Source organism: Mus musculus, chromosome 6 (assembly GCF_000001635.26).
Source record: "Mus musculus strain C57BL/6J chromosome 6, GRCm38.p6 C57BL/6J".
Classification (NCBI taxonomy): Eukaryota; Metazoa; Chordata; class Mammalia; order Rodentia; family Muridae; genus Mus; species Mus musculus.
The window spans coordinates 17,304,340-17,331,999 of NC_000072.6; the positions used below are offsets into that span (position 1 = coordinate 17,304,340).

The 27,660-nt window shown below is 42.9% G+C and overlaps 1 protein-coding gene across 5 annotated transcripts in view; it reads left to right on the plus strand.

Moving 5' to 3' along the window:
• The first annotated feature begins 1,995 nt into the window (after positions 1–1,995).
• Cav1 (caveolin 1, caveolae protein) overlaps positions 1,996–27,660 on the plus strand; it is a 34,994-nt gene continuing 9,329 nt past the window's right edge. The window contains exons 1-2 of one of the 5 annotated variants that reach the window (NM_007616.4): positions 1,996–2,140; positions 3,542–3,706. In NM_007616.4, coding sequence (NP_031642.1) covers positions 2,111–2,140; positions 3,542–3,706 — 195 coding nt within the window. In that variant the 5' untranslated portion in view covers positions 1,996–2,110. Of the gene's footprint in view, positions 2,141–2,713; positions 2,826–2,943; positions 2,980–3,300; positions 3,707–27,660 lie in introns of those variants that run through there. The other 4 variants (XM_006504974.1, XM_006504975.1, XM_006504976.1 and 1 more) reach the window with 4 other exon arrangements.

The window sequence follows — 27,660 nt, forward strand, 5'->3', positions numbered from 1 at the left end:
TCGTTTTTCTAGTCATTGCGGATTCATCTTGGCATCCAGAGCACTCCCCTAATCTTTATGATTCCAGAGCCGCTGTTGACTTGACTTGGATATGGGCTTTCCCCTGGAGGTGGCTTTCCCTCTGCTGGTTTAGGTAGGCATCCACTGAAGGACCTTTCCAGAACTTCTTTCTGCCGGGAATGCAAGGCAAACTCGTCAGCTTGAAACAATGGGTGGGAACCAGTTTCTACGTTTTTCCCTAGAACAGAATCCTAATGGCCTCGAAGCAAATATCTCTGAAAGACAATGCAGATAGTAGACAAACGATATCCTAAGAGATCTTCAGAGGTAGCTAAGGCAGCTACATGGAACCAGAAGGCCTTTTCTGGCTTACCGTGTAGGTTGACACACGAGTTGATAAAAGATTTTGGAAAAGTAATTTAGTAGAAATAAAACTAAGGAGACTAGCCTTTGAAAAGACCTTTAATCTCATAGGGAACAGCCAGCATAAGTTACCTAACCTTTACCACACCGACTTTCCCCTGCCATTCCTGGTTAAAATTCACCCTTTTATTTTTTAACAACATACTGCTAACCACCCTCATTAGATTAGTATGACAAATGCAAGTGCTGAAATAGCACGCCGTTCCCATTAGCTATGGGTGTCACACCCTGATAAAAATAAATAAATTATTCATAAATAATATATTTATAATTTATAATAAAATGTATTATAAATTTATAATTAATCAAATAATTAATTAACAATTGCTTCCCTATCAGCCGGGGACCCAGGTTACTGGTCTTTTCAGGTCTTCTTTCCAGCTAGATGATCAGTTCTTTCAGGGTTCCATTTTATCTGTTTTCAAGCCCTGGGATTCCTCTTCATCCTTCTCATGAGCCCGTGCTCCTGCTTCTTGGAAACAATTTTAAAAATGTACTCTCTGTCCTTTCCAGTGTGCATTGGGAGTGTTTGCATAGGAATGCTTAGGTAAAAATTTCCTTTCATCCTTGAGGTGGTGGGGAGTAAACTGCTTAGTTACTGTCTCTAATTAGTTACTCTTTCCTTTAGTAAAAAGCAACTATAGTTTATCTTATTTTTCCTTACAATAAGACAAAGGAGGCTGGCCAGCTTTTGAAACTGATATTTTAGTTGTTAACTTAAAAAGAAAAACTACTTTGTCAAAAAATAAAACAAACAAACAAACAAACAAAAAACATTCTCTCACAGTCAAGCACATATTCCTGCGCTTGGATCCTCTATGGCAGAGGATGTAGTTCAGTGGTAGAGTGTTTAATCTCCAGGCAGAATACACAAAGCCCTGGGTTCGAACTCGTCGATCTTGAGCCAAGAAAAAAAAAAAAAACAAAAAAAACAAAAACAAAAACAAAAAACTCTCTAGTAACAAGCTTGAACCTCTAAGTAAAATTTTCTGCAGTTGAAAATACTCAAAGTGCTTATGGTTACTGTATAACCTGCTGGTAGGGATTTCATTTTCTTTATTGCAGAGGCGCCCACACAGATTGCTTCGTTGTGTTTATATTTAAAAAAAAAAAAAATGTTCCCTCAGGTTCCCAGCCATCTCGCTTCTATATCTTTCTCTGTGAAACAAGGAGACAGATCAGTTCTACGTGGGCGAATTGGGAGGGGAGGCAGCTTAGGACAGGGCAGAATTCTTTCTGCAGAGCCGGATGCCCATACTGGGCATCTCTGCAGACTCTTGGGCTCCCTCCACCCCTGCTGAGATGATGCACTGGGAAAACACGCGCTCTCCCCTGGATGCCTCTCTGTAGGTTTATAGCTGGGAAAACGTTGCCTCGAGTCTAAAATATCTGCCCAAACTGCCTAGCTCTGATGAAGGCTTTCTCACAGGCTCTCAGCTCCCCGCCGGCACTCCCCGCCCTCTGCTGCCAGAACCTTGGGGATGTGCCTAGACCCGGCGCAGAGCACGTCCTAGCCAACTGAGAGCAGAACAAACCCCTGGCGAACAGCCAAGAGGCTCCCTCCCAGCCACCGCCCCCCGCCAGCGCCTTTCCCCCCTCTATACAATACAAGATCTTCCTTCCTCAGTTCTCTTAAATCACAGCCCAGGGAAACCTCCTCAGAGCCTGCAGCCAGCCACGCGCCAGCATGTCTGGGGGCAAATACGTAGACTCCGAGGTAGGCTTGGGTGAGGGCTCCAAAGTGCCTGCTTTTGCTATCTTCCACTCCAAATGCTCGGACTGCTTTCCTCGCCCCAGCCCGCTCTCCACCTTCGCGGCACTCGAGCTGGCACCTTGGAGGAATGGGCTGGGTGGGGAGGTGAAAAGCTAGGAATGTCTTAGGGCTTCCTTTTGGAGAGGAGACCAATGGAGCCAAAAGGGGAAAGAAGGAGACCCGGTCTGCCAGACTTAGAAAAGTTTTCCAGATGACACGTTCGCGAGACCCCACTGCGGTCCAGCCCGTACCTACTGGGAGGCTTAGGGCTGCTGCTCAGTGTGTGTGTGTGTGTGTGTGTGTGTGTGTGTGTGTGTGTGTGTGTGTGTGTGTGTGTGTTCGGGGGAAGGAGATTCATTTGGACAGTGTCCCCCCACCCCAACCCCCCAGGAGCCTAAAGTGGCTGGCTTGGGCAGCGGCATGCGTGTATTGCACTTAGCGAAGTTCTCGAGAACTTCAATAGTTTTTTCTGCCCCTGAGAGGCCCGGGCGGGGGGAGTTCCGAGGTGGGGGAAGCCTCCTTCCTCCCTCACAAGTACCACCGCCATTGTCAACTCCTTCTTGGCACTCAGGTGGACTAAACGTGGAGACCCCGGTTCCCAAATAGGGCTACGATTCAGCTTGGAGTAGACAGCCTGAGAGTGATCTAAGTAAGGGTGGGTCAGGCAGTTCTTCAGATGGCATGTCCTCTGGGGCATGGGGGTGGGGGTGACAGGTCTTGGCACATGCCTCAGCCTAAAGAAGTATGTTAGATTGTGAGCCACTTATTCACCCCCACGGCCTAAGAAAAACCAGGGAGTAAAGGTGGGTTTTAAAAGGGGGTAGGGGCTGTGGCAGGTGCAAGGAAGAAGCACGGAGGGACAGTGAAGATGGGACCATTACGTCTGTCAGTTTGGTCCAGAGTGATCTTGATAATGTTGAAAGGGACCTTAGGACAGTGTTAAGGGTTAAGAGAGGGACCACGGAGCAGGTGAGGTTGTGGGGTCATAGGTCTGGCGGAGAGAAGGAATACAGAGGAGGAGGAACGGGAACCCCAGCCCCTGGGCTGGGGAGTCAGGGCCGAGAGCCGTGGGGAGCAGGAGGGCGCATGGGACTTCGCCCTGACCCCTGGCGGCGGGCGCGGGAGGCAGGCGCTCTCTGCCTGGTACCGAGGGGTGTGGTGTCCTCCGCTCCGTCCTCTTAAAAAGCTTGCAGCGCTGGAGTTTTCTGTGTGCAAGCCTTTCCTTCGAGGTTGAAGCTAGCAAAAGTTGTAGCGCCAGGCTACCCCCGCACAGCCAGGCTGACTCTTGACTCTTGTTTTTCTTTCTGAACTTTTCTTCCCACCGCTGTTGCCGCCCTCCCCTGGCTTGGCCGGTTGCCCTCACAGGGACATCTCTACACTGTTCCCATCCGGGAACAGGGCAACATCTACAAGCCCAACAACAAGGCCATGGCAGACGAGGTGACTGAGAAGCAAGTGTATGACGCGCACACCAAGGAGATTGACCTGGTCAACCGCGACCCCAAGCATCTCAACGACGACGTGGTCAAGGTAAGCATGTTGCTGTCTGGGTCCCACAGTGTACTCTCCCAAGCTTTGACAGACAAGCACTCCTTTTTTGAGCTTGGCTGTGTGTGACCCCCTGCGGGTCTGGTGTCAGAAATGTCGCATCTGCCTGCCTCTTCCTGCTGGCAAGTTCAGCAGGAATTTAGCCAGTTGATGTGGGGGGTCCATAGAACCTTAGCCACGAGTGCCCCACCACACACATGCACATTACTTGGGAAGGGAAAATTATTATGGTCCATTGGCAGGTTAAAAGTCCAGTTACAGCTCTTTTCCATGTTGGTAAAATAATTGTGTGAGACTTTGTGCCACTGGTGAATAACAGAATACAGAATGAGCAGATTCTGTCAGCTAAATAATCTAAATGATTAGCATAAAAATATGAAATGAGTGGAACCGATAACATATGCAGATATGTGTACATATTTTGTATGTAGTGTATGTGTGTGTGTGTGTGTGGTGTTTTAACTATAGAAACATGGCACATGTGCAAGGGTAAGCTCATTTACCAAACTGAAAATCATTTCCACCTCTTGACTTCTGGATCCCTCTAGTTAAATGTGTGCGTGTGTGGTGACAGCCAAGGTCAGCCTGCCCTGGGCTAACAGAACTCAAGATTGGTGTTCCATTTTCAAGATGTCCTTGCTGAGATTTAAAATACCTTACTTTCCTGAGTTGTTGGTCAGCATAGACTTGACACAGTGGTCTGTCTGACTTTCATTATCATTTTGCTATTCAACTTTGACCCTTTCAACAATTCTGGCTCAAGGAATTTCTTGTCTGAATCTGAGTGGGTTGAGAAATCCTGGACTCGAGCTGTCCTTGGCAGAGGATTTCCTCTGAGTGGCCTGGAGGGCCAAGGAAAATCCTAGCTTCAGGGGTTCTAACGGAAGACACTGCCCTGCCCTGCCCAGCCCCTGATTCACCATTGAGGAGGTGATGCAGTTTCTACCCACAGCCTTCTATCTATGGATGGGAGGAGCTCCAGTACAGTTTCACCTTTATGAATAATATATTTCAGAGAGAGAGGCTTAATCTACAACTACAGGGAAAGTGTATCTGTCAAAATTGACTCCCTTGGTTTGCTGGTAGAAAAAAAGGAAAATTGGACCATTTTCTCTTGGCCACATTGTGGAATATTTAAAACCAGCAATGAAGGCACCTCATAAATTGGAAGTTAAGATTGCTAAAAAATCCGTTTATTAGCCACACTTCCTTAAAGGGGAAAGAGCAGTTTTCTTTTCACCCTTCTTGTGCTGCGTTGGTCAAAGAGGGAGACTCCAATTATAAAAGCAGATTTCATGATTACAAATTGGCTCCCTTCTATGGAGCCTCCCTGTTGTTGCAATGTGGATTCCCAAGAGCCAGAGAGCCTCCTGAGATGAGTCAGAAAGGCCAGCAGTGTGGATTTGGGTCCCCACACATAGCATGACTAAGTGGAGAGAGAAGGCCCCACTGGGAAAAGAGACTTCAACACAGATGGAAAAAAGGCATAACAGGCTTGGAGGAAATAGCAGTTTACAAAATACTACGTCAAGAGTGAGTGTGGAGCTCCTCAAATTAGAGAAATTAGAAGAGCTAGAGCAATACCTGCCTGCTTGCTCACAGGAGGAGCAAATCCAGAAAGACAGACAGACAAGAAAAAGCTAACCTTGAGAAAAGAATTTAGAAGAATTTAGGCAGATGTCCTGCCCAGGAGGTTATCTTCTGAAAGCATTTGTTTTGCAGAGAGAGACCCAGGCTACCCCTGCTCATAGACTCCTCCCCTCCCCCACAGAACTAGCTAGAAATTTTCCATCATAGAAATCTCTGCTGGACAGTGTCTTGCTAGAGTGTCCCCTGCTCTTCACCGATACCTTCATATCCAGTTGAATAACACAACTAAACAAACCTTCTATGTAGACAAGAAATGAGGCCCAGATTGAAGGTATAAAGAACACCATAGTCCAATTCGTCTCAGTCCTATGTATCAAGTGTGGAGGCATGGAAAGGCCCCAAAGGCTGCATGCTCTACACTTGCACTTCATCAACACAGAGCATGATCACCTAGCCCTCTGGCAACAAGAATATCCATTTCAATATAGAATCGATTGCCAATATAACTGTTTTCATATAGAGGCTTGACACTTCACATAACGGTGTATCTACATATATACAAAATATTATGATTTGAATGTTTTCTTAAGCTTCTTTTACCCAGATAGTTAAACGTTGGATTCACCATTCTTCCTCTGACATTTATAATGTTCATTCATTTGCTCATTACCCATGATTAGAATTCGAAAGTAAAAAAAAAAATGCATTAAAATATATGATCTTATTAATTGCTATTCAGCTTATTACAATGTTGTGATGTGTTAGGCTGGATTTTTATGATTTAGTTTTTAAAATAAGTCCAGCAGATAAAAATATTACTGTTAATACTGCTAATAAAACAAGAAAGATATGTACATATTACAAAAATCTTAATCTTGAACACACACACACACACACACACACACACACACACAGAGCCACAATGGATCCTTTAGTTTTGCCCTGACTACCAAGATACATGTAGCTCTATTATTTGTTTTATTAGCACAATTTATTTACTCTCCCCCACAGGTGGTTTTGTGTTCTCTCTCTCTATCTCCCTCTCTCTCCTGGCATGTAGTAATATGAGGCTCCATTGCACTGTCAACTGCATTGTCATTTTAGAAATAGACTAAATATGTGCTATGCTAAGTCAAAGTAAGTGGTATCGCATATTGCAGAATAAAATGTTCTCAAAAGTGATTGTCACTGATACTGTCAGGAAGATGTCACAGGAAGAGCAGCAGGTAGGTAAAAGATTCCTTAAATCCTTTAATGGAGGGGGTCAAGAGGAGCATGGGATCTGACCTAGGTGGGAGAGCACAGTCTATATGCAGAAGCTTAGGAGGGCAGGAGGGTGCACGGAAGGAGACCAGACTGTTATATATTGTATTTTGAGAATATTCTCTTCCATACCTTCTTACCCTCCATCTTCTCACCCCTCCCTTTCTTTGATCCCCCTAGACACTTCCATATTATTATTTTAAATAAAGTTTGATTACAATTTTTAATTTTTGAGATTATAATTATGCTCCCCTCCCCACTTCCCTTTCCTCCTTCCAGCCCCTCCCATTGTAACCCTTGACTTTTTCTCAGATCCATGGCTGCTTTTTCTTCAAATATATGTGCATATAAATTTCTAAACATAAAAATATAGCCTGCTCTGTCTATATAGTGTTGTCTGTGTATGTTCGCAGGGATATTTGGTATTAGATGATTAACTGGTATGCTGCTACCTGGGGAAGACTGTTTCCCTCACTCTCAGCATTCCTTAGCTGCCTGTAGTTTTTGTCTAGGGTTGAGGCCTTGTGAGTATTTCTATCCCTTAGCATGTCTACCATGTCATCCTTGCTAAGGTCTTGTTTAGGCAGCCATATTGGTGAGGCTTCATGGGTGTTGCTGCTCTGACGTTTCTAGGAAACACAGTGTCACAGCAACCTATGTATTCCTCTGACTCTTCTCATCTTTCCTCCCCCTCTTCCACCACAACCTCTTAGTATTAGGTGCAGTTGTTCCATGCAAATTTTAATATCTCACTTTGATTGGAGTCTAGGAGCTCATGTGGCATAGTAGAACACGATAAAAATGAAATGAGAGATTATAACCAAGTAGCAGAGTCCTGAATATCACACTCAGTTTAAGATTGTAGGCTCCCAAGTCCGCAGCGGGAAGCTGTGGCATAAATGAAGGATGGCGTTGATATGAGAAGCTAAAGTTTTGGAAAAGACTAGGGTTGAAAGCACAGCTGTGACGTAGCCATACTGGGTAAACAGGAAAGGGCTGAAATGCAAGTAGTCCACAACTCACCATGGTGCAACCTGATTATTCAGTTTTCCAGACTACAAAAATAGAGCAAATTCAGTAGGAGCTATGCTTCAAAAATTTGAATCTTGACCTTTTCCTACTCCAGCAGTGATATGTAGCACAATGGTCTCTTGTGATGCTGGGAGGTGGGAGTGAGACATAGCTCCCAGATAACCACACAATCCCAAAAAGAAACAACCACCAATACTACAGTATACCATGTGGCTGAACAATGGTGTTCACTGGGTTTGGTCTGTTAAATACATCTTTGACATGAAATATTCTCAACGTATAATGGACTTAATGATTCCATGGTGCAGATGTGATATGAAATGAATGATGCATACACTAGAGATAGAACCATCAGAGCACAAAACAACATAATTTATGGGAACGTAATGATTAGTTGCCTAGTTTCTAGTTCCCCCTTTTGGACATTAATAAAAAATTAGGGTTAATGAAGTTTTAAAAAGATCTCCATAGTTTCAAAACGGTGCTCAAGACAGATCTTTTGAAATGTACCACCAAAAAAGAAAGCATAAGATTACATAATTTGTCATGGATTATTGTCATGGGGAAGAAATGGGCTTAGTGATCTTTGGGATTAGCACTGAGACAAATCGGAACATCTGGGAAGAGGTCTTTGCTCAAAAGTAAAATTATCTGTTTGCAACTTTGTCTCCTAAAACGTGAACATAATTAGATATGGACAAACTCAGTTTTCATTACTCATGGAGCAAAGTCATGTGTGTAGTGAGCAGAACATTATCAGTGAGGTTTTCCATGCCTCTGTGACCATTTTCTATGAGAAAAAGTCTAGAAAACGTTGTGACTGATGTCAGATAAGGATTATTTATAAAACTAAGCCACTTTAGTATACAAATAATCAAAGCACACTTCCAATACCATGGTGGCAACCTTTTCTGTTGGAGTTGATAGACATTGGACTTCTTTGTTTAAGGTGCTTCTTAAAATGGTAATAAATATGCTGCAACAACTGAAATCATACCTAGAATTCAGGATGTCCAGGTTATAAATCTTACATCCTTGATTGCAAGTTTTACATATTATTGAGCAAAGCAAGATACTAAAATGAGAGACATTATTTATTCCTAAGCATATGAATAAGTTTATGTTCAGCCAATAATTACATAAATATTATATAATATTTTATTCTTATATATTAATGCATAATATATAATATATTATGTATTTTACATATTATATTTTAAATGCTTCTTTAAAAATTGCTTTTTTCTTATATCCATCTCCATATTAAGGTAAAAATATAGTGAGAAATTGTTTGTCTAAATTCTGACTTTAACTGAATTGAAATCTATATTTCTTATTATGACAAAGTGTACTATATATCCTTGAATTATGAAGAGCCCATGATATGGGATATTTTTCCATTAGCAGCAGTGCTGGCTACATTTTCTAGAGGATTGAGTTATGAACAACTGCAGTAGGGAACAGGATCTAAAAGATCCAGAAATTTCAAAAGCCACCTGCTTATGCATCCTGTTCATTCAAGTGTATACAATAGCAGGTACTTTCTAGCTCTTTCTAGTTTACCCTACTCTGAAACAGCAGTTCTCTATGACTGAATTCCCAGATAGATCTGATTGCTAAAGAGAGGTGTCCACTGACCTGTGGGGCTCTGGGTCCTTCTATCACACTATATTTTCAGTAGGGAGAATGAATGCCTACAGAAGAGTTTATGCCAGGATGTATGCACCCTTTCTTATGCTCTGGAGAACTTGTATGGATATGCATATATGTATGCATATGCATTCTCTGGAATGTTTGCTATATGAGATGCATTGCATGTAAGATGATATATGCATATATATAAAGCTTTTATGATGTTAATGAAATATCTTTACAAGGATATATTGTTTTGAAAGATATATATGTCTTTGAAAACAATGTAATAAAAGAGCTCCGCTCTCTTACAAAGTGGCCTAATGTAGAGGAATTTAGAGATGTTCTGCCATAGTGGAAAGACTACCATGCTAACAAAATACTTTTAAACAATGTCCATTTTGAATTCTGAAAAATTGTGATTGAATTGCAGAAAATATTGCAGTTCATATTTAATCACCTCTCTTCACATATCGGCTTTCCATTTTTTCTATCGAACATTTGAAATCTGAAGTCTTTAAAAAATGGATGGTTTCTTTCCAAACCCAGGAGGTTTCACAGATTTAATTAAGGCATCAGAGTCATTAGAGGAATTCTTAAAAGTCTAGATGCTTGGGCTTCCCCAAATCTGTCCATTTGGAACTTCAGGTTTAGAAATAATTCTGCCCAAGTTGGCGTAAAGATACATACTCTTTGTTCTACTCCTTGAGAACAGACGAGTCATGTGGTATAGATTGTTTGTTTGTGTTGTTTTGTTTTTGACACTTTTCCCTGACAGCACATTATTTGAGGGTTTGGACATCTTAAAGCTTGTCAGAGAATTTTGAAATGCTGTGGAGTACTCCCAAGTCACCCTTACTCAATGATTTTCCATCTTTTTGAGGTCATTTCAGTTTAGAGCCAACTGGAATCTCAAAGCCCCAGGGTAAGCAGAGTGGGGCAACCATAAGTTCCATGTTGCCCTATCCCAGATAACACTGCCCAGTTTTGAGCAATCAGGATTATTTTTTAACCTTGAGCAACTATTAATAGTGCTCCCCATTGGGAACAAGTGCCTCAATTTGGAAGACAAAGCATAAAAACACATTGGCAATCATCTGTTACTGCTTCTTAGTAGTAGTTACTGCTTCTCTGCTCCCTTACCTAACAGATGATACAACATTTTCACATTCCAGGTGTACCCTGTCTCCCTTCTCCCCACTCTCTAGGGTCAGGTCTTTCCTGCCTTGTATCATAGCCAACAAGCTGCCTCATCATCTGGATGGGCAGTTTCTAAACTTAATCTACCCTGTGCTAACCCACTGGATTCTTTCCACGAATCACAGGGTTAAATGAACTGACATTCCTCCATCACATATTTTGTCAGTGACTCAATCAAAAGATTAAAATGTTTAAAATCACTTAACTATTTTTCAGTTAGTCCAGGAAACATAAAACAGCATGCTTTCACATGAGCCATTGTTTAGGGAGGGGGAAATGTTTTTGAATTCTGTCTTAAAGGAAATCTGCATGATCCATGTAGTGGGTGAGTACCAAGGGATTTAGCCAGTAGAATAGAATTACACCTGCAGAGAACACATATTTCCTGCCTCTCAGGGAAACTGTGTTGATGGTTCAGATATAAAGTACATCTTGCTTTCTTTAATTGAGCCTTACAAAGATGTCTCTCGTTGGCCATTACTTCATGGAAAGGGAAGTGCATGTTCTTAAAGATACAAGCAGGTTTCCCCTTAATCATTGTTGCCTGCTCCGGTAATTAAAAACTAGGCATTTTTTTTAAGATTTATTATTTATTATATGTAAGTACACTGTAGCTGTCTTCAGACACACCAGAAGAGGGCGCCAGATCTCATTATGGATGGTTGTGAGCCACCATGTGGTTGCTGGGATTTGAACTCTGGACCTTTGGAAGAGCAGTCGGGTGCTCTTACCTGCTGAGCCATCTCACCAGCCCAAAACTAGGCATTTTTGAACTTTGAGGAGACTTAAACAGGTTCCAGTGCAGTGTATCTCACAGTAATGTCAAAGTTAAAAGTTTAAAGCTGTATTAAGTGCACAAACCTTTTCCAAGCGCAAGAGCAACATTATAATATAGCTAGATGTTGACAGATTTACCCCTAGATATTTGCATTTAGAAATTATATTGGGTTATATGGGGTGCAGATATCAAACACAAATACATTTTCCCATTTACAGTGAATCATGAAAGACACTGAGAACAAATAGTGGAAAACAACGTGACTGAAAGCAAGCAAACAAAAATCTTAAATGTCCCCTGGCTGGTCACCTGCTCTGTGCTAGGCTAGGCTGCATACACCCCAGCCCCAGCTTCCCCCACAGTGACTTCTACTTAAAAGTGCTGTCATGTATGACTACCCAGCCAGACACAGGCGTTACCTGAGTAGCTGAGTCACAGGACCCATCTGCAAGGCTGTAGGGCAGGAATAGGCACCTCGATGATTCTGAAGAAGATTGTATAACTAAAGGGCAGGCAACAATCAGTCACAAAGCAGAGAGGGCTTGGCAGTCTCCAACGTTAAGTACATGTTTGCACAGAAAGGATTCCCACCAAGAGCAGCCATGGAGGAGAAGGTGCCTGGTAGCAGCAGCAGTTCGCTGTATCCAGAGCCACGTGGAAAACCAGCGTCCGGTTCAGCAGGGCTGTCTTCACTCGGCCACCATGTTTGTGTCTTAAAGGTGTCAGTGATCCATAAAGGGGCCTTGTGGCCACAGAGCACCCTAGTGCTGGTTACAAGCACCCTAGTAGGGTAGGGGGGAGTGGGGTAACAGGAGGCTCCCTCCAGCCTTTCCTACAGCTCGGCTCAATGACGCTCATGTCACTTCCTCCTCCTGTGGTCCTGTGAGATGCAAACTGTTGTTGCTACCGCCATCACACTTGGTTTTGGAGAAAGGAACCACAGATTGCTCAGAGCTGCACAAATAGAAAGTAGGCTGTCGGATTTAGAACACAAACAGTGGAATTCAAAAGCAAAGACTCCTAAGCACTGTTATCCCATACCCCTCTGCGGCAGGTCACCCTCCAGGCAAACACTAGTGTTATGAAACAGCTGAAATACGTGATGGCAGCCTTACACTGAGCACACAGCGATTTTTGATTCGGTCTTCTACGTTGGGAGTAGCAGGCATATCATTGTCAGACCTGACTTTAGATCCTGGCAGGTTGGTAGGAAAGGAGAAAAATGCATGTACAAACCGATATAAACTCCAAGATGTACAAGTTCCCAGGGAGGTGGAGGGCACTAAGTTGCAGAGACCAGAGGTGAGCACAAACTCCTGGGGCCTATCAGTGAGAGGAAGCAGAAGCAAAGGCGTTGATTGAAGACTGTTTAAAGAGCAGGGATCACCCAGGCTGCTGAGAGCACCTGGGGTGTGGCTGCTCCTGCTGGATATGACGGGTGGAGTAAGCAGGAGAGAACACCAAGGCAGGCCCCAACACGTACATTTCTGTTGTTCTCAGTTTGCCTACTCAGTCTGTATAGACATACGTGCCAGCGAGCCATACATTGTGGAAACAGGAAGCTATTAAGAACAACCTAAATTAGATGCTGCTGGGAGAAAGGTCCATTGACTTCTACAGGGAGTTTCTCTGAGACTTCCTCCCTGGGCATTACATATTTGTTCTCAAAACAAATGCCTGAAACAAAGACAGACTTAACTAGTGCACTTTTATAAGGCAGCATTAATCCCTCAGAATGACTAGAATGCTTCATCAGTCAGGGCCCCACTGTTTGCCTTCCCTGTATTGTGAGCAGTAGCATATGGCTGGAAGTGGGCACTCCTCCAGGATAAGCCAAGGCAAAGGCAAAAACTACACTCGTTAGAATCATCACTGATTATTTTTGTAGTTAAACATATACTCTTTTCTTGTTTGTTTCTCAAAGAGCCAGAGTTTTTGTTTGTTTGGTTTTGGGTTTGGGTTTGGGTTGTTTTTTTTTGGGGGGGGGGGGTAGTGGGGAGTGGGTAGTGAGGACTGGAGATGGCATCATTGAAAACAGTTATGACCAATCTCCCAGATTAGTTTTGGATAAACCCCTTCCATTTCTGCAGTTACATAGTATGGGAATGAGTTGTTCCCATAAAACATGCTCAAACAATACTTAGGATAACCAACTCCCCACCAGACCCAGAGAACATGGAGTCCCAGGACACTAGGACCCCATCCCAGAACTCCAAGCATCCTGCAGCAGCAGCAGCAGATGCCTGTTGCCTCAGGAGTATCAGCAAAGTCTGCTCTTTACCCCAGTAGCTATGTGCTCACTGCTGAAGATTTTAAAGCTTTCCAGACACCGCTTCACTGTTCATTAAGAGAAAAGAGAGGTGGGTTCCTTTAAAAAAAAATTCTCTTTGAGAAGACTAGTCCTCTCTCTCTCTCTCTCTCTCTCTCTCTCTCTCTCTCTCTCTCTCTTCCCCCCCCTCTCTCTCTCTCCCTCTCCCCCCCCCTCTCTCTCTCATGCCTGAGTTCTGCAAAACGGGTTCTCACTCCCATCACTGCCCCAAACCTCCAGGTGGACCCCAGAGCCCAACACTGAGTCAGCCACCAGAAAGTAGAAGCTGACTTGAACCAATGCCAATGACTCAACTTCCTTAGCTAATTACAATTTTGGCTGTTTTGCTTTGTTTTTATGAAAGCACAGTTGAATTGCATTATCACCTGGCTTCCTCTGCACCTTTTATCTACATTGACTACAGTTTGAAACCTTGTAAGAAAACAAACATCTGAAACAGTGATAAAAATGTCCAAAAAAAAAAAAAAAAAAAAAAAAACCAGTCTTATTAAGAGAAGAAAAATGGCTTCTACTTGTATACATGCTTATATACACATATCTGCAAGTATTTGTAATACTTGTATGCATTTTAACAAGTATGTTTCAATGTTATTTTAAAATTCTTTTAACTCCAGTATTAGAAGAACACAAATATAACTAAATCTTCCTTGGGCCTTCTCATGTTGACCTCCTGGGCTCGACAGATCAAGGCTAAGCTCCAGCATATCCCAAGCACATTCCCAGAATGCCATTGGCTGCCATTTGGCTTCCCCACTTCTTCCTCCACTTTTGCTTTATCGCTTTGGGAAGATAAGCATGCAGAACTTGAGGCTGCACTTGCTTAGAGGATTGGGATAGCCATCCACTCTTCCAGCATCAGAGAAGGTTCCCTTTGCACCAAAGCTGGTCTCTTACAGTTCACAGATCTCTTCTCAGAGAAAAGGTAAAATTAAGTAAGTAAACTAACTAACTAACTAACTAACTAACTAACTAACACACCCAGAAAGGACAGAATAGAGAACTCTGGGGTCTGCTGTTACTGCTTCATATTATGGGTCATGCTGTTACTGGTGTCTATGCCACATGCACTGAAAGGTCAGCTTTTATCTCAAATATTTGACTCGATCTTGTCCCCCATAATAGCAGATATATTTACTACAATATGTCTAAGAACCAGCAGCAACAGGATATGTGTAAAATATCTGCTCTATGTCAGTTAAAAGTATAAAGGAAGAAGAGCCACCAAGGAAGAGTGTTGAAGTGTAATGAGGATGCTGGATATGTGATTTACACCAAGCAAGCAAGCCAAAATCACAATCTTAGCACATATGATGTCTGTCACAAACTGGAGTGGACAAGTTAAGACAACTTTCACCTCACAGATAACACCAGTTACGATGACCTTATTGACATCTGTGATAAAAATAAAATCAATGTGTCCTTGATAAATTACAGATAGCCTGTAAAAAATAATGACCACTGCAAAGCACGAGTGTGTGAAAGGTCTAGAAATAGAATATGTAATGAGAAGCAGATAACTAAACATAAAAATAGAAAAAAAATAACAGGGAAAGAATGTAATTTTCAAGGAAACATGCTATGTGGAAAGCTGACATACCTGTTGAGCGCTGTAGACCTGAACTTTCTGCCATAATGATTCCACTGCCCTTGGAACCAAGACCTTTTGTGACACTAGTGTAAACACACCCTTAATGGATCAAGACAAAGTCCCTTGAGTAATGGGAGACACAAACTACCTCTGTCAGTTGCTCCAGCACATTGAACATCTCCATAATTAAATGATATTTGAAAGCAAGCATGAGTTGATGTTTCAAAAAGAATGCCACCTTCAAGATCTTTACCTTACTACACTACACACTGCTAGAACACAGGCTCCTATTTTGGTCTTGAAAGGGTGTGGAGATTCTGGAGAAAACTTAGAGAGGAGCAAAAGGCAGGTAGGTAGTCAAGAGGAAAGAGAAATCCCCAATGGGGAGGGGACTGTTTGGACTGAATGGTATTTTAGGAAAGACCATGGAATAACAGCTATCTTTGCTTATTGTCAGGTTACTAGGAGACTTACAAGAGAAATATTACTCAGACGTAGCCATCATTCAAGAAAAGATAAGAAAGTAGAAAATACTTCCAAGTAATAACAGTGGTTAATCCCAGGAATGTGTCACAAGAAGTTGGTTCCTGATAGGTGTGTGTGTGTGTGTGTGTGTGTGTGTGTGTGTGTGTGTGTGTGTGTGTGTGTGTGTGTTTCCTTGCTTATCCATGCAACTTCTCAAATCTTTCTCTATCCCTCTACAATTACAGCTTGGTGTATGACAACACAGTGCACACACACACACACACACACACACACACACACACACACACACACACCTTAACATAGACATATATGAACACCTTTATCTATTTCAGCAGGATGCCTGATTTGCTTGGGTAAAGAATTGTTGTAGCTTTGCTTTGGTTGGCGATGGAGAACACCCAAAAGAGAAACACTGGAAAATGCATGCATTGTAATGACCAAAAGGTCAGCATGAAGCATTATCTGTATGGAAACCCGCCCTCCACTCCCTCCTACACAGCACATAGCCACAGCCCTTGCTGCTTCTATAAACCCCATTGTGATAGACCTTGGGATATAACCTCATAAGAGGGTGTGGCTTACACAGAGAGGCTCTTCACCCAGCCTCGGATCATCTGGAGAACATTTTAAAACGCTGCATATTGATATGTAGAAAATCTGATGTAATTATTCTGTGCTAGGGCCCAATCTCTGGGGTCTTCCTTCATAGCGCCTAGATGCCACCTGATACACAGTCAGAATTAAGCTCAGACTGGTTTAGAGTCTCAGAACTTATTAATTTAAAAATGCATCACAGTAAGATTTTCATAAGCATAAAGGCATTAAGGTAATATTACTTCACTAGCTCCCTACTGGTGACGAGCAGTAGGGTCTTCACCATTTTACTAGAATATAATGTTTTCTGCTGTAGCTACTATATGAGATACACTTTACATGCAGAGTGGAGTTCCTGTCACTTATAAAATCCAGCAATGGGCTACCTCTCTTCTCTTCCATTATACTTGTCTATTCTCCCACAAGAGCACAGTCTGTTGTTCAGAGCAACAAAATGCTGTGTCCAGCCCGTTTACTTAACTGAACTGGACCTTACAACTCACATTCATTTTTCTCCTAAAAGTGCTACGAAACTCCTGTATTGCCAGAAGCCGTGGGGAGCTTCAGAGAATCCACACCAGGCAGGTCCCTACGTTCTCCAGTGCCTTACAGAGAAGTGACTCCACATCATTGACAGGCATTTCTTGGTGCCAGTCCTTCCTCAGGGCAGATGGAGAAACTGATTCCCAAAGTAGGTTTTAATTCCAGTCCTCTTTTTGGGCACATATCTCTAATGTTCCTTTGGATCTTGGCACAGTCTTACCTACTTCCTGTGCCTATAACAATCAAAATTTAGAACTAGACAAGTCCTAAGTCACTTTTATATCTAATGATTTATACTTCATGTAGGCCAACATTTATACAAAGGTAGAAGCCCAAAAATACAGCTGACAGAGAACATTGGAAGACTTCTTGTCAATAAATAGCATATGTTTCTTTGCTTATTTCTTGAGACAATGCCGTCTTACTAAGTAACTCTGATTGTCCTGGGACCCTTGATGTAGACAAGGCTGTCCTTGAATTCACAGTAATATACCTGTCGCTGCCTCCTGAGTTCTAGGATTAAAAGCTTGTGCTGCCATATCCAGCTAATAATCAATAGTGGTTTTATCATGCACTTCCTAAATTTTTCCATCCTTTCTCTTAATTCTGTAACTGTGGTGCTTAATTAAATTATCGTTGAAAGACTGAGCTCATGGGTGGCCTGATGAACCCATATGTTGCACAATACACGTTGGGTTCTGAAGACAATCTAGATCTAAGTTCATTTCACTCTCTGAACTCCACTTTATACCTTACATGCTTCTATTTTATTGCACGCACCTCCAAATTGACTACTTGCATTCCAAAATGAGCCAGAATTCCGTTCCCAAGTTGGCTCCAAACCTTCAAGCTTTCTCTTTCCTCATTTGCAGCTAGCTAGCCAGTTCATCTAAGTTCATAAGCAGAGAGCGCATAATTGTAACTTCAGTTAGAGCAGTGGTCTAATGGACCTAGACGAATAGAAAATTCATAGACTTTATGAAGCCAACAGTTGTCAAATTCACCTAGTTCCTGTGGCCCCATTTCTGGAGTTCTTTTAAGGCCCATCTGTGAGCAATAGGATCGGATGACTAAGAGGCAAAGGAAAGGCACCGTTACTTTGAGTCATATTTTCCTGTCAGAGAGTTGTAAAGTTTGTTTCTCTCCAACAGACATAAAGTTTAGCGTTTAAAGGCCCACAGAATTTTAATCCCATCACTTAGCACCCCAGCTGTGTGACTCTGAAGGTAAACATGGAGTCTCTGGAGTTCGGCACCAACAGATCCCTCCTAGGGGACTCATCAGCTCTCACAAGCAAAGCTATACCAAGACGCGTAGGTCTGAATCCAAACGTTCACAGTACACAGAACTGAACTAAGCTCTCGTCCCTGCCAGTGCTCATCCTATGTTCATACTTTCACCAAGATTATACCTGGATTGGAAAAAAATGACTATTATCATTGAAATCAGATTCTAGTCCATAGCCAGATAAATAACACACTCAGAACTGTTTCTTAAAGGGGGGGGGGGTTTCATCAAGACAGCAATTGCCTATAAGGAAGAGGAACTACAATGTACAAATGTCTGTTAAGACAGCTGGAATGAGAATGGAACCCACAGACTCAGGTATTGAAATGTCTGTTTCTAAGTTGGTGGAACTCTTCAGGGGGAATGAAGTAGCATGTCCTTATTGGAGGGAGGAAGTCACTGGGAGTGGGCTTGAGGTTTCCAAAGCCCATGCTAAGACCAGTCTCACTTTCCTTCTCCCTCTCCCTCTCCCTCTCCCTCTCTCCCTCTCTCTCTCCCTCTCCCTCTCTCCCTCTCCCTCTCTCCCTCTCTGGCATGGGCTGCTCTGGCTCTACCGCTGCCTCTCTGCCTCTCGCTGTGCGACTCTCCTCCCCCTCCCCCCTTCCCTCCTCCCTCTCCCCCTCCCCCTCCCCCCCACCACATCTGTCCCCTTCCTCCCACCCCGTGTCTTCTACCTTTGGGTCAGGTTGCAAGTTTAGATGATGCTCCTGAACTGTGCCTATCTGATACCATGCTCTCCCCATCCCATGATGGTCATGGACTAACCTCTGAAACCACAGGCCAGTCTCCAATGAACCGTTTTGTTTCATCGGTTCCCTTGGTCATGGTGTCCCTTCCCAGCAACAGAAGAGTAGCTAAAATAGCTGATCTCACCAATTCGTTTGTATATTTACTAAATACTGATTTATGATCCACCACATTTTAGATACATAGAGTCTGCCAGCAGAAACTCTAACCACATGAACACACACACACACACACACACACACACACACATACATACATACATACATAAACTAACACATAAGTAAAGAGTGATAACCTAGGTGGAAGGGAAGGGTCAAGGAAGAAACCAGTGCAAGGCTAGGATGAAACCTCTGAGGCAGGATAAGACATAGAGAAGTAGCTGGCTGAGAGGGATGGGAGAAACAAGCCAAGCGTCCCTCAGCCAGTGAAAGGCTCTGTAACAGGAATGGGCCTGGGCCTGGTGGACATTATCCTTCATTCCTCGAGGCTCTAGAAGCTCACAATCTGGAATCAGGATGCAGAATGCCTTCCTCTCTTACCTAAAAGTAAATGAGCTCATTCCAGGGGTTACCGCCCTCCCTGCAGTGACTCCTAAGTGAGTCTGCAAAGCCAAAGCTCACATCTATTTCATTTACACTGTCCCCTTTCGATACCATAGAGCCTGCCCTTTGACCCTTACCTGGCGTCCTTCCCTCATTTCATTTATTCCATTCTCCAAAAGTAAATGCTTCCCAAATGTTCGATGGATAAATAACTGGCTCTAAAAGACCATAACGGAGCAAAGCAAACATCCCTGCAATAAACAGACAGCATTCCAGGCTATAGATCCTCCTAAAGTCAAGAGCCACCTCGTCACAGCATATTATGACTTTCTAGAACAGGATTCTCAACCAGGTGCAATTTTGCTTCCCTTCCAAGAGGACATCTGGCAATGTCTAGAGTCAGTGTTACTTGTCACAGTTTGGAGGATGTTACTGACATCTAGAGAGTAGACTTTAAAGATACTGATAGTCACCCCATTGTGCACCTCCAACAATAATGGCTCATCGAAACCTAAATGCCAATCTGCCAATTATGTCCATGTGGAAAACCCTATTGTAAAGGTCAGGGGCTCTTAGGTAAAGTGTTTGTTCTGTACAAAGGCTGTGATTCTCCTTGCAAGGACACTAGTATGCATCCTTTCCCCTGTTTACCAAATAGTGTTCAGGCCTGCAGAGATTTATTTCATTTATTTTCTATTTGTTTAATAAACAGACTAAAAGCACTGGAGGGAAAATATTCCTGCAGTGAGATAAAATTAATTCTGTTTGTAATACTCCTTTGACCGATCTGAATGGTAGGAAGCAACATCTGACATCAGGAAGGGCACAGTAGCAACTGAAAGAGGAGTTCACATTATTTTTTTATTGGATATTTTATGTATTTACATTTCAAATATTATCCCCTTTCCCAGTTTCCCCTCCAGAACCCCCATCCCGCCTCCCCTCCCCCTGCTTCTATGAGGGTGCTCCCTCTCCCACCTCACCGCCCTGGCATTCCCTACACTGGGGAATCAAGCCTTCACAGGACCAAGGGCCTCTCATCCTATTGATGCCAGACAATGCCATCCTCTACTACATATGCGGCTTGAGTAATGGGTCCCTCCATGTATATACTTTGGTTGGTGGTTTAGTCCCCGAGAGCTCTGGGGGGGGGGGGTCTGGTTGGTTGATATTGTTGTTCTTCTTATGGGGTTGTAAACCCCTTCAGCTCCTTTAGTCCTTTCTCTAACTCCTCCATTGGGGTCCCCATGCTCAGTCCAATGGTTGGCTGCGAGCATCTACCTCTATATAAAAGACTGGGACTCAAACACATTTAATGACTAAAGGAGTAGCCTCAAAACGGCAAAGGCATGTCTGCTTGTTTTGTGTTGATAAAATATAAAAAGCCCTTTTTAAAAAGTGTGGTAATCATTCATATCTATCCCATGATATGCCCAGAAGCTTAAAGAATAATAAACACCAAAGTATAAATACAAAATTCAGTGAGCAAGCCAGACTTCCAGATGAGCCTTCTAATTGGGTGTTCGCACAAAAAAAGATCTCCATACATTAAATGATGCAAGCCTTCTCTATTGGGGATAGCATTTACCATGAATGCTACAGTTATTCCTCCTCCTCTTGCATGGGAAACACAAGTCCGCCCAAACCACCATTCTTCTCTGCCCAAGTTCACTAACACACACTCTCCAGTTTCCTACCTCTGGACCTTTCTTGGTCTATTTTTACACTGCTATCTGTTCTCTGTCACCGGTTGGATGACACTCAGCATCAACAAGTGGCACCAAATGGACACCAGAAGTCTGTGAAGAATAAAAGGAATCAAGAGGTGCTCGGCCTACTTTGTACAGAGACATCTGCAGCTGGACACTTTGTGATAAGGAAACTGAGGTAGATGGTTCCTTGAGAAGACTCCTAGCCAACTAGCCTCAACTACACAGTGTGGTTCTAGGGTCCCGATCACCCTAAGAAAGAGTGGGCAACCTGTTTGATACTGAAAGTAAGTTTTGAAACTTTAAGGGAGATATAGATGCATTCCCTAGGAATAACGCCCTCCCCATCAAACCATTACAAGCAGGGCACCTTTAAGCCAATAGATACCCATTGTCTCCTGGACTGAAGGTGACGGGTCCAAAATCAAGATGATAGCAAGGCCATGCTCCCTGTGAAACCTCTGCTTGGTCTTTGTCTTTTCCTTGTTGCTTTTGGATTGCTGAACATTCTTGGCAGTCTTTAGATGGCATCTGCAGAACCTCATTCCCTGCCTCCATCATCGCTTGCCTTCTCCCTGTGTTTACTGGAAGTTGGGGTCTTAATTTAACTTATAATGGGGTCACAAGTCAATGCATAGCAAACTATAAACACTGTGTTCTCAGACCTGGGACATTCAGCCTACAGTGGTGAAAAGTGACTCAACCCTCAGAATCTCTCACTCCTTCATGGCCAAGACAACTGGACCAGTGCTCCTCATACAGGAGGACTAGTGCTCCTCATACAAGAGGGCCAGTGCTCCTCATACAAGAGGGCCAGTGCTCCTCATACAAGAGGGCCAGTGCTCCTCATACAAGAGGGCCAGTGCTCCTCATACAAGAGGGTCAGTGCTCCTCATACAGGAGGGCCAGTGCTCCTCATACAGGAGGGCCAGTGCTCCTCATACAGGAGGACCAGTACTCCTCATACAGGAGGGCTACTGCTCCTCATACAAGAGGGCCAGTGCTCCTCATACAAGAAGGCCAGTGCTCCTCATACAAGAGGGCCAGTACTCCTCATACAGGAGGGCCAGTGCTCCTCATATAGCTGGCTCCATCCTAGACATTTTCAATATGTTAGCTATTAAATACTTTGAACTGGCACCCTCGTACCTGCGTGATCACAGGAAGAAACAAGGCAGGAACAAATTAGCAGTTTATATGGCATAATACTGCCATTAAAGAAGGCAAATACAACCTCCATGCCGTTGGCCTGGACAATGTATCGCATTTCAAAAACAATACACTGTATACTCTTGCATTCATTCAGATCTGCATATTGAAGTTTTGAGATCCTCTCTACTGACAGCTTTGTTTTTCTCTTCCCTAGACCTCCTGCATCAAATCCAGGCTAGAGAAAGATACCTTGATACTCCCTTTCCCTCAACCCCCACTCCCACAGAGACTACTAATTCTGATTTGAGACCCAGAAATTTGTACTTTAGCAGTAGCTTTTGGAAATTCTGAAGTCTTTTATTCGTGTTTGAGAAACTGTCCCTCAGGAATAAGGAAGAAATAAAACGCTCTGGGGAGAGAGCAGGGAGAGGGAGGCAGGGAGAACAGAAGGGAATGACAGCTCAACCTTCTCCCCCCCCCCCACCCCCCCCAACTACCGAGGTTCCCGACAGGAAAGAATGAGGTTGATGAAGACAGACCACTAGGAGAGGAGATAGTGGCCAAGCTAGAGTCCAGGTTTCTCCCTGCAGACCTTTTTCCTGCCGTGTAACCTACACTCCTACACTTCACTTGTTCACACGCAGCATCTTGTGCTGTAACTCTGCTTACGAATGCATCCTTTTCCCCCCTCTGCTCCCCAAGGCACAGTCCTGGGAACCTCTGAAAGATGAAGTTTCTTCACATCTTCCACTGAAGAGCCGCGGGCCTCCAAGCCACTGACACGAAGCAATGTTCCTATCCCAGATTTACATTCCTCTAAAGCACGGGTGGGTCACCGAGGCTCTCACGTGATCGTGGGCATTTGTAACATAATCCAGACTCTCTCTCTCTCTCTCTGCCTTCAGCACTGGCTGCAAGAGCACGCAGCCTCTTAGCCAGTGGTGCCCGTTTTGCCCAGGAAATTCTGCTTCTGAGAAAACACATGGGAGTTGTGGCAAAGTTCCTGCGTTCTGGTAGCGTTTAACTGCACTCTTTCTCATCCTCTTCCATCCCCACATGCTCAGACACAGTATTGTTCCATTGACTTCAAAGGCCTCTCAGCATGTTGGAAATTTGTGTGGGAACAGAGAAGGGAGTTGGAAGTTGGAATACATGCTCTCTGTGTGTGACTAGATTTGGTACACACATTAGAATTTTTAAAATATGTATTTAATTTAAATAAAACCATGCATTGGTTTTTATTGAATATAGAGCAATGGAGATACACCACAATTTCTACTGACTGGTTTTTCATAACGATCACAGGCGTTTATTTTTGACCAATAATCCATATCTGTAGGTTGAAATTAGGAAAAGATTTTCTGAGAGTGTTTACATCCATTTATTCATTAGCATCCAGGTGTCAACCAGTGTAAGAGGAATTTACAGAAGGAAGGAAGTCAGGGTCGAAAGGCCCAGAGAGAGTACAACATAGATACCACAGGACTGTCATTAACTATAAGGAGCCATGACACACTCCAGTAAAATTTATCACTGAAGAGAGAAAAGAAAAGCCCTAGGGGGGCTGGAGAAATAGCTCAGGGGTTAAGAAAGGGTAAAGCTATTTTAATGGATACAAAATTCATTACACAGCATCCTTGTCAGATGGTGCGCAACCCCTTGTAACTCTAATCCCAGGGCATACTGCACCCTTCTAAGTCTTAAGGTACCTGCACTCATGCATATACTGACACACAAACAGACAGACAGGCTTTTAGACTTAGCACTCAGAAGGCTGAGACAGGGGGACTTTCAGGTCTTGACTAGCCTGAGCTACATAAGGAGATCCTGTCTGAAATAAGAAAAGTGCAGACCCAGACCCCAGTCTGATTGAAGGGCTAACTGATTCTAATGGTTTTTTTCTTTAAAGATCCTTTTGGTGTGTTACTCCTGTTGAGAACTTCTGAAATTAAAAACCATAAAGTGGTGCACTTTGGAGTATTAGATTTTAAGGTCTAGAATTGGTTGTCTGGGTGATTTTCTGCATATCTGGTGTTTAGGCAGGATTCTCCAGAAAAACAGAACCCATGGAATGTACGTAAGAGGAGACCCCTTAGTCTGGCTTACAGTGTAGGAGCTGGATATTCTAACAACAACAATGAGAACCCAGTAGCCCCTCAGTCCAGGAAACTGGATGCCTCAGTTGTCCCAAACAAGTGCTAAAATAGCATAAAGATTTCTGGAGATCTGCAAGTATCCTGTCCATATTGGAAGGCCAAAAAAAAAAAAAAAAAATACCCTGGATTTGGGTAACCTCAGGAAGGGGCAGACGCTGGCAGGCAGTGATGCTTTTCCTTCAGATCTACTCCTGTCTCAATCTCCACTGGAAGGAACCGCCCAGCTTGAGCCAGTTAATCCCCTCTGCCTAAGGTGTGGTTAGATTGTAAACCCTAGGTTAAATGTAAATCCTATTGAGGTAACAATTAAAACCAATGATCAGATTTGTTTATAATCTCAAGCCCTTCAAGGCATATAGGTAGATAGTGTTACACAAACACTAAAAATGGTCTAATTATTTTTCTAAGATTGTGTAGATGATAGAAAGTTTAAGATGGTGTATTTACTTCTCATACACTCATGGATTTTAGCCTCAGCACAAACTTTTAAGAAATTAGGTATATATTCACTCTACGTGTTTTTATATATGTATGAAAGTTGAGTTGGCTAATATAAATGACGTAAAGTAGACACGATAGCGTGAAAGAGGCTTGCTTTAGAATTGGATTCATTGTCCATCCCTTCATATCCAGTTATCTTCAAATTTAGTAACAAATAGCAACAAGTATCCATCATTTTACACTTTCTGTGTGGTGTAACTTGGCTGAGTGGTTGCTCAGGGTCTCTCACGAGGTGCTAGATCCTCCCAAAGCCACGATGGGGGAGGTGCCACATCCAGACTTATCAGCATGGTTGGTGATCCTCTCCTCTTAAACTGCTGTCCTGAAGTCTCCAGTGTCTCAAGACTTGATAGCCAGGGCCCTCCTCTAGGTCTTGTCCATGCCATCCCCTTTGAAGGTAACCCAATCATGGCAGCTAATTTCCAACAGAGCAAACCAGAGAGCAAGAACAGCACACAAGGCAAACAGTTACAGTGTTGTGTAAACTCTTCAGAGACCCCCCAACACATTTGAAGGACAATCACTTCTAGCCACCAACTCAAGCAGAGGGCATTGCAAGAACATCTGGAAAGATATCTTTGAGACCCATTTTAGACGCTGTTATATTTTAACTTCATTTCTATAAAAAAAAACTGACTGTGCTGCTTCATTCATAGCTAATTTATCATGCTGATATTAATGTAAAGCAAACATCTCCTGAATGAAGCTTGGCTACAATCTGTGGGAATTTCTAGCGGTGTGGGAAGGAAATGTCGAGGCCAGACAAGGAACATGTTTCTAAATGTGCATGTTCTATGCCTAGCAACAGAGAAGTTGTTGTTGTTGTAGGAAGGAAACCTAGAGCTGTGGTTTACACTGATGGAGTGTACACATTGCCAAGTGTCTCTGGCATTGTTTCCATTTCTGGTCAGTGGCAAAGGAGCATCTTTTCTAACCCCGTGTCCTCCACTCATTCATGTTACCTCATGATCATGAGGTGACATCACTGTATGTAATTAGCATATAACATTCTAAGCAGGATTAAAGGTGTCTCCAAATTAGCACCTGTATCTTAAGGAGTAGAAAGTTTTCCTAGAGGCTAGAATGATGGCCCAGAACATGAGAATAGGCACTGTTCTCACAGAGGACCAGAGTTAGACTTCTGAGACCCACATTTGGTGGCTTGAAACTGTCTGTAAGTACAGCTTCAGGGAATCTGATTTCTAATCCTGGATTCTGCCAGCATCTGTACACACATTAGTGTGCACACACACGTGTGCACGTGCGTATGTGCACAAACACACACACACACACACACACACACACACACACACACAAATAATTAAATAAAAAGTAAATAAATACTCTTTAAAAGAAAAGCTCTCTTGAAACTTCTGCTCGGCAGACTAACTTAAATCTTATTGGTCAGAACTGAGTCACATGTATATGCTCAACAAACCACTCACCAATAATACTAATGTGATATACCAGGTATAAACTAACCATGACATAACTCTGAGATCAGGAGAGAGTTTCAATTACCTAAGTGGTTAGGATTCTTTTGGAACAACAGTGTAACTGTGTTGGACAGACAGCAAATGGGTCTTCAGTAAACATCTTGGCAGCTGCTTAGTTAGTATTATGTCCTACACATACATTTAATTATGGTTATAATGTCCTAATATATACCTCATATATTCTAATACAATCAGAGATTTTGCTAACAGTATAAAACTATATTTTCTTCACTGAAGCCAAACAGGAAAACATTGTTGTACACAAAACCACAAAGGTACTTATATTGACTGTCTCTTATTCAGAAAAAAAAGTCCACATTTGGAGAAAAATGACTGTATTTATTTTATTCCTACGTACATGTAAACCACCTTTAAAATATTACCTTAAGATGAATTTAACTGGATGGGATATTCTGAGATTTATTGCATTAACCAAGCATTATCAAAACATAAAAAGACAAACTGTCTTTCTTGACATCCATGGCTAGATTTTGTTATGTTTCAGAAACAGCCAAAGCTGTGCAAAGGTATTTTAGCATCATTTATAAAAATCTAATAATATAAGCTTTTGACTCCCGATAAATCATCCACTGAGACACAGAAATATTACTGAAGTGCATTTGTGCCTTTCATCTGTAGGTCTGCAGAGTGGACATTACCAAAATGGCAAATATGTTCCTTCAGTTACAGAACGAAAAAATCAGTTCTTTGGTGTAATAACTTTGCTTTATCAGAGGCATCTCATTTTAAAAGCCACAGGGTGCCAAAACATTTGGGTTTGTTGTCTTTTCTTTCTAAGAAAAGCACATTTCTAACTCCCGTGCCAGTCTAAATCTGAGCAAGCATATAAAGGATTGCTCTGGGTGAGGCCAGAAACACTGAACTGAACATAGTTAGTTCTGCTAGGTGCATAGTCATCTAATCAATGGCAGGGTGAAATTCCATGCCTACCAAGGTATAGTTGCAATGGAGAGGGGTAAGTGGGTCAGGTCTCCTGGGAAAGGGGCCTCACAGGTGGCTGTTTTGATGGAAGGTTGATCATTCTGATGGTCTGTGCAAACACTGAGCACCAGGGTACTGGCAGGAAAAGGCTTCACCATCGCTTGTCTAACAAAGGGACCTGCAGGGCCTCTGGAGAGCAAGATGTTTACATTCAAGTAAAGGACCAGATGTCATTGTTGTTGGTCTCAGAGCATAGCCACCAGAGTGACTGGGAGTGTGTGGGGATGGCAGGCAGTGATGGCAGAGGTCAGGATGGTTTCTAAACCTGAGTTCCCATCCTGTGCCTGCCATTTGATGAGATGTTAGATT